General features: G+C 57.6%; 2 protein-coding genes across 6 annotated transcripts; both read right to left on the reverse strand.

Annotated features, from left to right (window-relative positions):
• Positions 1 to 12: 12 nt before the first annotated feature.
• Positions 13 to 4,203, reverse strand: CCER2 (coiled-coil glutamate rich protein 2). Of its 3 annotated transcripts, XM_031458666.2 has the most exons (6): positions 4,066 to 4,203; positions 2,350 to 2,455; positions 2,058 to 2,098; positions 1,813 to 1,960; positions 971 to 1,473; positions 13 to 346 (listed from the first exon to the last, which is right to left on the reverse strand). In XM_031458666.2, the coding sequence occupies exons 1-6, from the start codon at positions 4,123 to 4,125 to the stop codon at positions 257 to 259; spliced, it is 948 nt and encodes a 315-aa protein (XP_031314526.1). In that variant the 5' UTR covers positions 4,126 to 4,203; the 3' UTR covers positions 13 to 256. The 3 variants fall into 3 exon arrangements, with proteins under 3 accessions (XP_031314526.1, XP_010983455.3, XP_031314525.2); XM_010985153.3 differs by lacking the exon at positions 4,066 to 4,203 and having other exon boundaries at positions 1,813 to 1,900; positions 2,350 to 4,004; XM_031458665.2 differs by lacking the exon at positions 4,066 to 4,203 and having other exon boundaries at positions 2,350 to 2,518.
• On the reverse strand, positions 4,154 to 11,907 carry SARS2 (seryl-tRNA synthetase 2, mitochondrial). Of its 3 annotated transcripts, XM_064489313.1 has the most exons (17): positions 11,600 to 11,907; positions 10,869 to 10,964; positions 9,386 to 9,415; positions 9,140 to 9,220; positions 8,701 to 8,790; positions 8,559 to 8,613; positions 8,102 to 8,165; positions 7,756 to 7,861; positions 6,981 to 7,028; positions 6,625 to 6,733; positions 6,264 to 6,309; positions 6,093 to 6,180; positions 5,900 to 6,009; positions 5,033 to 5,126; positions 4,833 to 4,925; positions 4,648 to 4,713; positions 4,154 to 4,562 (listed from the first exon to the last, which is right to left on the reverse strand). In XM_064489313.1, the coding sequence occupies exons 1-17, from the start codon at positions 11,864 to 11,866 to the stop codon at positions 4,419 to 4,421; spliced, it is 1,587 nt and encodes a 528-aa protein (XP_064345383.1). In that variant the 5' UTR covers positions 11,867 to 11,907; the 3' UTR covers positions 4,154 to 4,418. The 3 variants fall into 3 exon arrangements, with proteins under 3 accessions (XP_064345383.1, XP_031314524.2, XP_064345382.1); XM_031458664.2 differs by lacking the exon at positions 9,140 to 9,220 and having other exon boundaries at positions 8,701 to 8,841; positions 11,600 to 11,904; XM_064489312.1 differs by lacking the exons at positions 7,756 to 7,861; positions 8,102 to 8,165; positions 9,140 to 9,220 and having other exon boundaries at positions 6,625 to 6,729; positions 8,701 to 8,841; positions 11,600 to 11,905.
• Positions 11,908 to 12,061: the final 154 nt, after the last annotated feature.

Genomic DNA, 12,061 nt, shown 5'->3' on the forward strand with positions numbered 1-12,061 from the left:
AGTAAGCCCCAGTGGTTTTCTTCGTGCTTTATTCACTCGGGAGGGTTGGAGTGGGTTAGACGGTGTCAGGGTTGTTTCCTGAGTCAGTCTGAGCTCAGACTTGGCCCCTCAAGGCCTGGTTCCAAGGCACACCCTTCTCCCCTCTCAGGCAGATTGGGGAGCAGAGTCAGGCGCCAGGTTGTGGGGGGGTGTTGTGTTGGGGGTCAACAGGCCTGAGCCGTAGGGTGTGTCGGGAAGGAGGACCTGAGGTCCGGGGTCAGCCCTCCCTCCTGAGCTCTTCGCCCAGCATCTCCGTTGCCTTCTTCAGCTCATCTCTCACATGCTCCAGCCGCTCCACATCATGCTCCTGGTGGGGTCAGAAATGTTGTGCTCAGCACCCACCCTCAAAAGTGGGCCACCTCAGTGGTCGCCCACAGTGGCAGCCAACTGTGGTCATCCTAGCCATCATGGGCTGTGATGGTGACCATACTGGTTGCCACAAGCCTGAAAGAGTTAGGTCAGCTAACATGACCCATGGTGTCTGCCCCGGCCAACAGCAGCAGATGGAGGACTAGCCAAGGTGCTCAACTTGGATGCCTCCACCCATTCGTGAAGTGATGGCCACTTTAGTAACTGCCACCTATCACGGTGACATCTTTACTTTCCATGGCCCAGCAATGGTGTCCACCTGTATCCCAGTGAACCAGGCACAGCAGCCTCTCTTCACAGTAGCCTCTCTTCACAGTGGCCAACTTGCTGGTTACAGACTAGCAATGGTGGCTAACTCGGACGCTTCTGTGCAGTAACAGGGGCCACCCTGGTCAAGTAGAGACCCTGCTTAGATGTTGCTGCCTAGTCCTGGTGTCAGTCCTGGTCACAATGACCCATTCGGGGTGGGCCTTGCTGTTTATGGCCCAACACTGGTAGCTGTTTGGTACTAAGTCCACTGGCGTCTGGTCCACCCCACTCCCCCACTGCCTCCTCCACTCACCTCCCTGTCCCAAGCCTCTTCCTTCTCCTGCTTGGGCTCAGCTGCTGGCTGGTGGAGATGGTGGCGGTGCGGAGAGTCCTCGTGCCTCTCTCCTTCACCCGCCTCAGCCCCCTGCCACAGGCTGCGGCCCCCGCCCAGCACCTGCACCCCCTTCTCCTCTGCCTCGAACTGAGCTGTCTCCTCGTCACTGGTCTGCTCTGCCACTTGCTTCCCGGGGCCCCCGCCACCTCCTCGATGCTGCTTCCACAGGCCCTCAAAGGTCTCCACAGGCCCCCTCCTCTTCTCCTCCTCCTCCTCCTGGCAGAGCTGGCTGTGGAGCTGCTCGCGGATGGCCTGTTTGTGCAACTCGGACTTGTGGGTCCTTTCTGCTGCCTTGTCCTCTTCCTCGTCCCTCACCTCCTGGCTGGACCTTGTTTTCGCAGCCTCTTGCTTTTTAAAATCCCCAACCAGCAGGCCTTTCTCCTCGGCGGGCCCACAGCCGTAGGGCTCTGTCTCACACATTTCTAGTGGAAAGAAAGGATGTTCTCTGTGCAGCCAATCAGGAAGCAGACCTGGAAAGTTCTGGGGCCTGCCCGAGTTCCTACAGGGGGACTGCCCAAAACTGGGAGAGGAGGGCCAGGTGCCAGGAGACAGTCTCCGTCCCTATCCTGTACCTCTGCAGGGAGCCCCAAGGGTGGGGCTGGGGGGGGCGGGCTCCTTCTCTCTGGACACACTGGGCAGTGCCGTGCCAGCCCAGATGATGGGGCTCCAGGATGAGAAGAGGACACCCCTTCCTCCAGGCAGCCCTGGGCCAAACCCTGGTGGGGTGGCTGCTCCTAGGAGGGGGCCTGGGCCCTCCTTACCTTTGTGGAGGAGAGCCGTGCAGGGGCCTCGGTTGGCCTGGCCCAGCATCAGCACTTCTGTGACCACCTCTGCCAGACAGCGGGTCAGCTGGGGGTGAAGGGTCAGAGGGGAGGTTGAGGGCAGGGCAGATGGGGAGAATGAGAGCAGCTGGTTTGGAGGAGAGACAAGGATCATGGAGGGAGCTCGGCAGAGAGGGCCAGGGCCCCAGGGAGATGAGGCTGGGCAAGGGGGCCACATTCCTCACCTCCTCCTTGGAGGGTCTTGGTGCCAGGGGAGCTGCGGTGGCTGTGGAAGAAGGACATGGGTGCTGGGCTCAGACCCCGGGCGCTGTCCCCGGTGCTGACTCCAGCTCCGAGGTCGTCCAGGGACCTGTGGGTACGTCCCCTTCCCCAGCCCAGCTGCATCATCTCCACCTGGACACTTGGCCCATGAAGTCTCTAGTCTGACCGCGCTGGGTGCACCATCCCTGCCCCTGGTCACACGAGTCTCTGCTCCCCAGGCTGGCTGCTGAAGTCGCCCTGGTTTCTGGCGCTCACCTGCCCTGAGCAGCAGCACTAGCAGGGAAGGCAGCAGCAGCATGGAGGTGGGCCTGTGGCGCTGCATGGTGGGGTGTCCGGACCAGGGTCCTTGGCGCTGTGCGGGCTGGGGCGGCAGCTCCTTATAACCCATCGCCCCAGTGGCCCCACAGGGGAGAGGAAGTGACATCACTGCCACCCCCTCCCTGCCCGCGGCAGGGAAACAGCTGTGGGGCAGCAACCTGCCAGAGACCCTTAAATTATTCATGCCCCATCCCCCAGTCCTCCAGCTTCCAGACCCTGGGCTCCAGCATGTTGGGTGGGGGCTTCTCTTCCCAGAGAAACCAGGGTTTGATATGCTTAACACCCCACTGGGAGGCGGATCTGGGTTAGAATTCAGAGGCAGCCACTTACAGACTAACCTCAGGCAACTCCTTCCCTTCCTTGGCCCCAGTTTTCTCATCTGGAAAATGGGTTTCATAAATCTACTTCCTCAGGGTTGTAGCTGGGCTCCACCTGAGTCCCAGCTCCACCATTACCAGCTGTGCAGCCCTGGGACAACTGCTTAATCTTAAGACCTGTTCCTTATTTGTGAAAAAGAGCTGGTGACAACTTACTCCACAGCTTGATGGTGAGGATTGAATAAATTAACTTGTGTCTAAGTTAATTTAGGCAGCACCCCGGCACTGGGAACTGCACAGATCTGAGCACCTTCATTCCAGTCATTTTTACTGAGTACCCATCGTATGCCCAGTCCTCTTCCTCACCCTGGGCTATAGGCAAACTTCCCTGGCCTCTCGGAATGGACATCTGAGAAGCGGGAGGCAGATAATACTCAAGTAAAGACCCGTTACGTGGGGAAGGAGGAATCGTCTGTGGTGCATTGCATGAGCGCAGCAGTGGAGATACTGAGTGCTGGGGTTTTCACTTTGGCCAGGGTGGTGGGGAAGTCCTCCCTGAGGAGATGACATTTGGGCTAAGGCCTGAGTGATAAGATGGAGACAATCACACAAGATCTGGGGGAAGAGTAGCCAGGGAGGGGACTAGCAAGTGCAAAGATCTGAGTTTGAGTGCTAGGACAGCAAGGCAGGTTGCTGGGTGGTCAGAGGACGACAGAGAGGTGGGTTGAAGATGAAGGCAGGAGGCAGGTCACGTGGGGCCCTGTGGCCCATGGTGACAACTATGTCTCTTCCCCTGAGTGAGGTGGAGCCACAGGATGGCTCTGAGCAGGGGAGGGGGGACAGGTGTCCACAGGGTCCCTCTCACTTTGTGGGGGGACAGGGAGTAGGGAGAGTTTGCCACAACTCCAAATGGGAGATAATGATGGACAGGACTGGGGAGAGGCCGGGGACGAGAGAGCAAAGGCAGGTTCTGGAAATATTCTGAAGGAGGAGCTGCCAGGGTTTGCTGAAGGACTAGATGTGGATGTAAGAGCTGAGGATGACTGGCAGGGCTGCGGCCCGAGGAGCTGGGAAAGCAGTACCATGGACTGAGATGGGCACACCTGGGGAAGACCAACTTCTGGTGTCACCAAGTTTGGGCTGCCTACCAGATCCTTACTTGGAGTTGGGGACCGAGATGTGCGGTTGACACTGGGGTCAGCACGAGGTTCCACTTGTCCCAGAGTAAGGGGAGAGGACTTGGCATCCTCTCAGTTCCCTCGGTGGCCCCCAAGCTCCCCTCTACATGCTCTGGGGGGTGCGGGACACTTCCAGCATGATCCCTGCAGCTACATACCCCTGGATGACTCAGCACTCTGACCAAATGCCCAGCATCCCCGCAAGCTGGCCACACCATCTCCCTTGCTCACAGATCCACAAAGGCCTTTGTTCTGACCGTTTATTGGGGCCTTTCTCTGAGGGAGAGAAGAAGGAAGGAGGAATGGAGGCCTCCTCTCCCTCTTTTTCCCCCATCCCTAGAACTTCTGAGTCCCCAGACATCCTGTATCCTAGTGCAGGCTGGGACCCCCAACGACAAGAGTCTGACTGATCCTGGGGAAGAAGGGAAGTAGAAGAGGTGGACCCTGGGGTCCAGGGGCCCCCAAACTCCAGGAAGCAGCGACAACCCTGGTGGTCAATGAGGATGAGTCCTCAGCGGGAGGCAGGATGGCCCGGGAGCCTGGGCTTCTGGGGCTGGTTGGGGCCGATATACTGGAGAGGCACGTGGGTGGGGGTCGTGATCTGATCGGTGCCGAGGTAGGGCTGGAGGGCAGGGGGCACGAGCACCGAGCCGTCCTGGGGAGAGAACAGGCCTCAGGCCACTGCCCTGCCCAGCCCTCCAGCCTCCACCTCTCTGGGGGCCATCCTCCCACCCCCGCACCTTTTGCTGATTGCTCTCCAGGAGCGCGATGAGGACGCGGGGGACAGCACAGGCCGTGGCATTCACCTGGAAGAGGTACCTGCTCAGACCCAGGCACCAGTCGGTCCAGCCTGGGGAGGGGCTGAGGTGGTGGGTCTCGGGGAGGGGGGGCACTGGGGAGGGTGGGCGAAGGTGTGCGGGCTGACCGTGTGGGCGAACTGCAGCTCCCCAGCCTCCGTCTGGAACATGATGTGGAGACGGCGGCTCTGGAAGTCTGTGCAGTTGGAAGCACTGGTGACCTGGGCATGGGGGTGGGGAGGGCTGAGAGGATGGGCCGTGGGGGGCAGGGTCATCCTCTTTCCCACCCCACGGCCCCACTGGGGTGGGCTGGACGGTGGGGGCTCACCTCGCCAAAGCGGCCACGGCCTGGCATCCAGGCCTCAATGTCGAACTTGCGGTAGGCGGGCAGGCCCAGTTCCTGAGTGGGCATGTCCAGGACCCTGCGCCCAGGAGGAAGACATGGTGAAGGGCAGCGGGTGAGAGGTGTTGGAGGAGGAGGAGTGAGGGGGAGGAAGAGGAGGAAATGGAGGCGATGGAGAAGGAGGTGGCCAAAAAGAGGAAAATGGGAGATAAAGAGATGATAGTGGCAAAGGGGGAGGTGAGGCAGGAGGTGGTGATGGAGAGGCGGGTATGAGGAGGGGGAGGCAGAGAAGAGGTTGATGGAGGTGGGGAGGAAGGGCACATGGTGGAGTATCCGGGCTGTTCACCACTGCCTTTCTTCCTTCTATAACAAGTGTGCCCCCAGGATTTTGTAATGGGTCACCCAGAAAAAAATCCTCATTTCTCAGCCTGTCTTTAAAGCTACGTGTGACTGATGGTGAGAGAGGAGGGACTTGCGACGTCCAGTCATCCCTTAAAGGGAAGGGGTGTGCTCCCCCCACTTCCCCTTCCCACTGGATGGTGAAAAGCCATCTTGGACCAGACAGCTGAGGCAGCACGCTAGGGACCGGGAGCAACAGGAGGGAAGGGGCCTGGTCTTGACGCTGGAGTACGCTGTGCCGCATACACTGCCATTATAACCTCACACAGCATTTTACAGATTGACAGGGTTATATAAGGAATGTCTGTCTACCCAACACAGGCAAAAGACGTCAGAGGGAGAGGAGGTGGTGAGGATTTGCAAGATGGGAGAGCACTTAGCCAACCTTCACTCCTTCCCGCCTCCCTCCCCATCACCACCCACCTCAGCCTCCACCCCAACCCCTCTCCACACCGGAAGTGCAAGCCCAGCTCTGTCAATATCTCCATCTGAAGGGACAGGAACTCCTCCAGCAGCTGTGAGCTCTGCTCCAGCCCAGGGCCTGTCACCCCAAACATCTCCACCTGGGGCAGGACGAGGGCACAGGAGTCAGAAGGCCCTAGGCTGCTGGGGTGACCACCCCCTCCGTAGTCCTAGCTACACTGACCTTGGTGAAGTGGTGCACTCGATACAGCCCCCACGGCTCCTTCCCTGTGTCTGTTTCCGCCCGGTAGCAGGTACTAGAACAGACCATCCTGCGGGGATGGGGTAGGTGGGGTCAGTGAGGGGAGAGGGAATGTCACAAGTGGGGACAAGGTCTAAAGGAACTGGGCATCACCTGATTGGCAGGTCCCTGAAGGCCACAGAGTGGTCCATGAAGTAGCCTGGGGACAAGCAGAGGGAGACAAGATGGGTCAGCCAGGGCCATCATCCATCCACAGGAAACCTTTGTGAGAATTAGAAAAGGTATCCCCTCTGGTGGACACACCTCATGTCAGGATATATGGCTGGATCCTCACTGTACTGTTGTGCAGTAAACAACCTACACAACTGTACATGTTGGCCCTGGGGTCGCTGAGTTATCCTGGGCAGGGAGCTGTCATCTCCCAGGATGCTCTGGCTGTCCCCTTCCAATCCATCCTGCTCTGCAGACACTGGAGGTATCCTCACCCGGGTCTTGCCCCCAGGTAGGCACTCACCTGCAAGCCCTACTTCTGCTGTCCCAGCCAGGTTGAGGTCCTCAAAGCGGGAGGGGTCGATGTTATAAATTTGGGATGGGTTGGCATTTGGTGTCATCCCACAGCCTTCCTGGGGAAGAGGCCAGGCCACAGAGGTCAGAGGGCAGGTAACTTTGGTGGCCCCCATTTTGCAGTCACAACCCCTGCTCCTCCCCTGGAAGCCTCTGGAATCACCCTAGGCTCCCTATTATGGCCTGACTCCCTCAACCCAGCCCCAGGGCAGTTTCCTAAGGGAAGACAGCCTGGTGTCCCTGTGTGAGGCCCCCAGACTGGGGCCTGACAAACAGCGGGACGTGGGGAACAGAATCCTCACTCACAAACACGGCTCCTCGCAGAAGGTCTGGCACTGTCATGGGGGTGAAGCCCTGTGAGGAAGGAGGGAAGGGGTAAAGAAAACAGCCAGGACCCCCACCGGATCCCAAGCTCAGGCCTGAAGAAAGGATGCTGGCTCCCCCTTGTCACTCCAAAGTCCATTTCACTTCCCAGGAAATTGAGGCAGGCCCAAGTAGTGGGCTTGGAGCTGGCCCCAGAGTCCTGGTGTCCCTGTCACTGGGGCCCTCTCTGCTGGTTCTTCATGGTTTCCTCACTCACACATACTACAGGCAGCCAGAGGTGTAGATCCAAAGTATAGATCTGAACATGTCCCTCCCCTGCTGAAAGCTGCCTGTAGCTCCCCAGTGCCCTCAGGAAATGCCTGTGTCCCTCACCATGGACAATGTCACGTGCATCTGGCCCTTGTCCACCCCTCCAGTTTCAACAGATGCTGTATTTCCCCAACACTCCCTCTACACCGCAGGCAGACAGTGAGAGACGGTGGTTACAAACTCAGGCTCCAGGGCCAGCTCCACATACTAGCTGGGAGACCCTGGCTAGATACTCCCTTCTCCAGGCCTCAATGTCTCCATCCCTAAAAGAGGTAATAACAGCACTCAGCTCAGAAAATCGCCCTAAGAATTCAATATGCCAATAATACATGTAAAGCTCTGAAAACAGTGACTGGAGTGGAGGTCACCCCCTCCTCTCCACCTTGAGCCTTCAGAGCGCAGCTTCCATGCCACCCCCACCAGGCAGCCCTCCAATCCTGGCCCATACCCGGAGGATGAGCTTGTTGAGTGTGAAGTTGACCAGGCCGTGCTGCAGGAGGGCCCCAGCCCCTCGCAGGTAATAGGAGCGGTGGCCAGACACATGGGACAGACGCCTGAGAGACAGGGGAAGACAGGGTAGGGCACGTGGGCCAGGACTGGTGGGGGGAGGGGAGACCCAAGCACCCCAGGGCAGAGGCCCAGCTGCCAGGCGAGGGGCCAGGCATCAAACATTCATGCCGGGCGAGGTCTTGGCAGTTCCATATCCCATGCAGAGCCCGGTGAGGCAGAGCCGGCAGCCAGCTGTTGGGGTGGGGGTGGGGGGCTGGGCAGTGGGGGCCAGGAGGGGGGCTCACTTCTGACGGATGATGTCGAGTTTCTCGGCTATTTCCAGGTGGCCCCGGGGTTGGAAAGAGAAAGCTGTACGTGGATGGAAAGCAACAGGGTAAGAGGGAGAGAGAGACAGGGAACAGGGACAGAGAGGAAGAGGATTAGAGAGACAAAGAAAGGAGAGAGAGTAGATACAGGGAGGTAGAGAGGGGAGAGGAAGAGACAGATACTTACAAGTGTGTGGTTGCACATGCCCATGAAACACACACACACACATACACAAAGACAAGTAAGAAAGCCTGATGAGGGGATGAGGTGAGGGGAGAGAGAATGAAAACTGAGAACTGCCTGCAGAGACAGCTAAAGCCCAGCCAGGCCGCCTCCTGCAGCACTAGGAGCTCTCTGGGCTCCAGCTTCTGTCCAGACCCCAGCCTGCACCCTTCCCCTCCCCTCCACCCCCCTGGCACCTGAGCTATGGCCCACCTGGCTTGTCTCCGACTACATGGAGCACTCGGGCCTGGCTCTCATCCCCGACGGGCTGCAGGGAGACAGTGGGCCGGGCGTCACCGCGAAGGTGGCACTAGGCGGGCTCCTGGCCTCCCCGGCCGCCCAGCACGGCACTCACCACATCTGGGTGGGTTTGGTTGGGCAGCCTCAGCGCCCGCAGGTAGAACTGCTCCTCAAGCTGGGCCTCCTTGGGGTACAGGAGCGTGAGCTGCTTCCGGATCTCCCGGCCGTGTGCCCGCAGACTCTGATATTGCGGGTCCTGGGAGTGGGGCAAGTGCGCTCAGCTCAGGAGAGAGTGGGTTCCCTCGGCCAGTTTGACCTTGATCCTGGCTACCACAGCCTTTGGGGTGGATGTTCACTGCTTCTTCTTTTGGCTCAACATACTGAATTTCCTTTTGGGAACCTCCCCTTATCACCATGTGGCATGTCCATGGGGATATGTGTCTGGCCTGGCCTCCTAGATAATTCCCTTGCCTTGGCCATCGTGATTGGCTCAAACACAGGCAGAAGACCCAAGCCGAACTTATGTGAACGGTTCTCTCTGCACCAAACCCTGCCTGCCCTTCTCCCAATGGGAGAAAGCTGGTCTGGGAATAAGAAGAACCAAATATGAAGCTAGCACCTAGATCCAGCTGTACCTGAAGCCAGTATTTTTAGTTTCATGAATCAATAGAGCCTGTTGTTTTTTTCCTTAATCCTATTTGAGCTATGTTTTCTACCACATACAATGGAGAATTCATGACTGATATGGTATCCTCACTGCCCACCCCCCACTGGGACAGGATATCAACTCCCTGTAGTACCTGCTCCACTTGACTGTTGTCCTGATTCACCTGGTGGAAAAGAGAATGAAGGGTGATTAGGTTGATGAAGTTGGGGTGAGATGGGGGAGAAAAAGGAAGGATGAAAGGTCACGGCCAGGGGATCTGAATTCCTTGCTCTGCCAGCACCTGGCTAGACCCTCTTCCACTCTGTGCCTCAGTTTCTCTGTCAGCAAAGCTAACAGGAGATAAGATAATCACGCCTGCAGCTCCAAATATCCTGCCTGGCCCCGTGCAGAAGGCTCTCACTCATCCTATTTCTTCATCACTCCATGAGGTTGGCATCACTGTGATCCCCGTTTTGTAGATGAGAAAACTGAGGCCGGGAAAGGTAAAGTCTGAGCAAGTATTTGGACGCCTGAGACCAAGGACCTCTGATACTTGGAACCTTCTACGGTCCTGAGTACCAGAGGGAATCAGACAGATCTGGGTTTGAATGTTGGGTGTCTACTGGCTGTGTGCCCTTAGGCAAACCTCTTCCTTTCTCTGAGCCTCAGTATCCCAGTCTGTGAAATGCGCTGATAATAGGAGCTCCCCAGCAGGGCTGCTGCATGGCTTCCCCGAGAAGATGAGCCAGTGCTCACTGAACATTCACTGTGATCAATTCTGTTGTTTTTGCCGCCTGCCCGCCTGTGATGTGTGTAGCCTAGGGCCTGGCAAGACACAGTAGGTCACTGGGAGGTGTAATTAGGGGGTGGGGGGAGGCCTTCGGGCAGAGTGGTGAAAAGCAGCCCAAATGTCTGGGTGCAAACCCCACCTCTCCTACTTCCCAGCTGTGAGACTTAGGCATGTTTTAACGTCCTGAGGCCTCAGTTTCCTCGGCTGTAGATCCGGGTCGGTACTGTTCCTTACAGAGCTGTGAGCCTGAGAGTAAGGAGGGCACCTGGAACAGCGCCTGGCACACAGTGACGGCTGTATAAACGTCTGAGGGGATGAGGACGATTGTCTGTCAGCCCTCTGTGGCAAAAGCAGTTGGCTGTCCAACTCCAGACCGTCTGCCCTCTTTCCTCCTTCTAACCTAAGACCTCTGATTCAGTTCACCCTCCTGTATTTCAGGGAACACGGGCCCTGCCTCCTGCCCTTGACTGGTGTGGGTGTGGGGCGTCTGAGCCCATGAGACATGAGGGGACTGTGCTGGATGCCTCAGGAAAGGTCTCCCTGCTCTTGGAAAAGGCACTCAAGCTGAATAAGTTTCCTTTTCTGTCTCCAGCAGTCATGCCAAGAGATGGCGAACCACAGCAGCCACCTTAGAACTGCAAGAGGGGAAACAGGTCAGCACAGTGAAGTCCCAGGTGGAGACAGAGGGAAAGAACCAGGGCTGGGGATGCTGGAGGGGACCCTGAATGGCTTGTTTTGTGAGATAATAAGCGTCCCCATCCTTCAAATTCCTGAAATTGGGTTTCCTGTTACCTGCAGCCAGGGGCATCCCACCGCCAACCCCTCCCACCCCAGGACCCCTGTTCACCAGCAAGGCCCGCACTGCCTCAGTCACAGCCCCCTTCTCCTCCTCCAGGCTCCGGATCTGCTCCCGCAGCTGCCTCAGCTCCTGCCACGTAGAGATCTGGGGGTAGACACCAGAGGAAAGGTATGAGGTGGCCACTGTCCCCTACATCTTCTGGCTGGAGCCTCACCCTACTGCCCCCTACTACTATTATTACTATTCACTGCCTTATTTTCAACCAGCCACCAGAGGCCACCTGGAACATAATATAGACGCTCCCTAAATATCTGTTCAGTAGAACATTCATTCATTAAATAACACAATTTACCTGCCTGCTACCTGTGGGGTAGGTGCAGAACTCCACCTCTCACTCTCCAAAGGCAAGAGGCCCCCCTCACCTCTGATTCACATGCCTGTTCCCCGTTTTCCTTTGTGGCCTTAGGGTACGCCTGGCATGAGGTTGAAGGACATAGGACATTGGCAGATCCCAGCGCAGAATGGGTACCCAGCAAACTTTATGGAACAGGAGCATTATGGGTTTCTAGACACTACGGCCTTAGCACTCCGTGGATAACGGGCACGTACATGGGTGTCAAGGACAACGCATTGGTAAACCTGGGAAGGAGCAAAAATTCCTGCGGTAAGCCCGCCCCCTGCTGAAGAGTATCTTACAAGCCTACTCTGTTGGTGAAGCAACCAGCCAATAGGCAAAGCTACCCGACCCCGCGACCGCCGGCCGGCGCAAGCGCACTCACGATAGCGGGCAGATCTTCTGCCCGTAGCTCCCCCTTCCGGTGCTCCAGGGCGCGCGCGGCCTCTTCCGGGTATGCGCACAACGGCTCCATGTCTAGCTGAGGGAGCGCGCTGTAGCCTTCGCGCGCGTGCTCGTACAGGAGGTTCCGGTCTCTTCTCTCCGTAGCGAAACTCCTCCTTGGGCTCTGGTTGCAGGTGCAGCCTCCCCGGAGCTGCAGGCCTCGACCAGCCACCAGAAGACACAAGCGCCGCACTACGGATGCAGCCATCTTGGAAGGGGGACAAAGAGTTACGCACCCTTCGTCCCGCCCACTACGCGTTTAGACCAGTTGCAAAGCCGCTATTGTGCTCGGAAAGAGCCAATCAGACCCTGGAAGGGGGTGATCCCCTTCTATGCATTAAAAAAAAAAAAAAAAAAAAAGCCAGTTCAGTGAGAACAGTTGTTCGAGATTGACACTATACTT

The sequence above is a fragment of the Camelus dromedarius genome, chromosome 9 (assembly GCF_036321535.1).
Source record: "Camelus dromedarius isolate mCamDro1 chromosome 9, mCamDro1.pat, whole genome shotgun sequence".
Taxonomy (NCBI): Eukaryota; Metazoa; Chordata; class Mammalia; order Artiodactyla; family Camelidae; genus Camelus; species Camelus dromedarius.

What these genes read in the sequence shown, in the direction of transcription:
- CCER2 (XM_010985153.3), bottom strand. Translation starts at nt 2,809, where the DNA reads ATGAAACCCATTTTCCAGATGAGAAAACTGGGGCCAAGGAAGGGAAGG. An exon ending in CAAGACCCTCCAAGGAGGAG is followed by an intron (nt 1,901 to 2,057) that starts GTGAGGAATGTG and finishes CTTCACCCCCAG; the next exon opens with CTGACCCGCTGTCTGGCAGA. An exon ending in AAGAGGCTTGGGACAGGGAG is followed by an intron (nt 347 to 970) that starts GTGAGTGGAGGA and finishes TGACCCCACCAG; the next exon opens with GAGCATGATGTGGAGCGGCT.
- SARS2 (XM_064489313.1), bottom strand. Translation starts at nt 11,866, where the DNA reads ATGGCTGCATCCGTAGTGCGGCGCTTGTGTCTTCTGGTGGCTGGTCGA. An exon ending in TGTAGTCGGAGACAAGCCAG is followed by an intron (nt 8,166 to 8,558) that starts GTGGGCCATAGC and finishes ATCCACGTACAG; the next exon opens with CTTTCTCTTTCCAACCCCGG. An exon ending in TCAACAAGCTCATCCTCCGG is followed by an intron (nt 7,029 to 7,755) that starts GTATGGGCCAGG and finishes CCTTCCTCACAG; the next exon opens with GGCTTCACCCCCATGACAGT.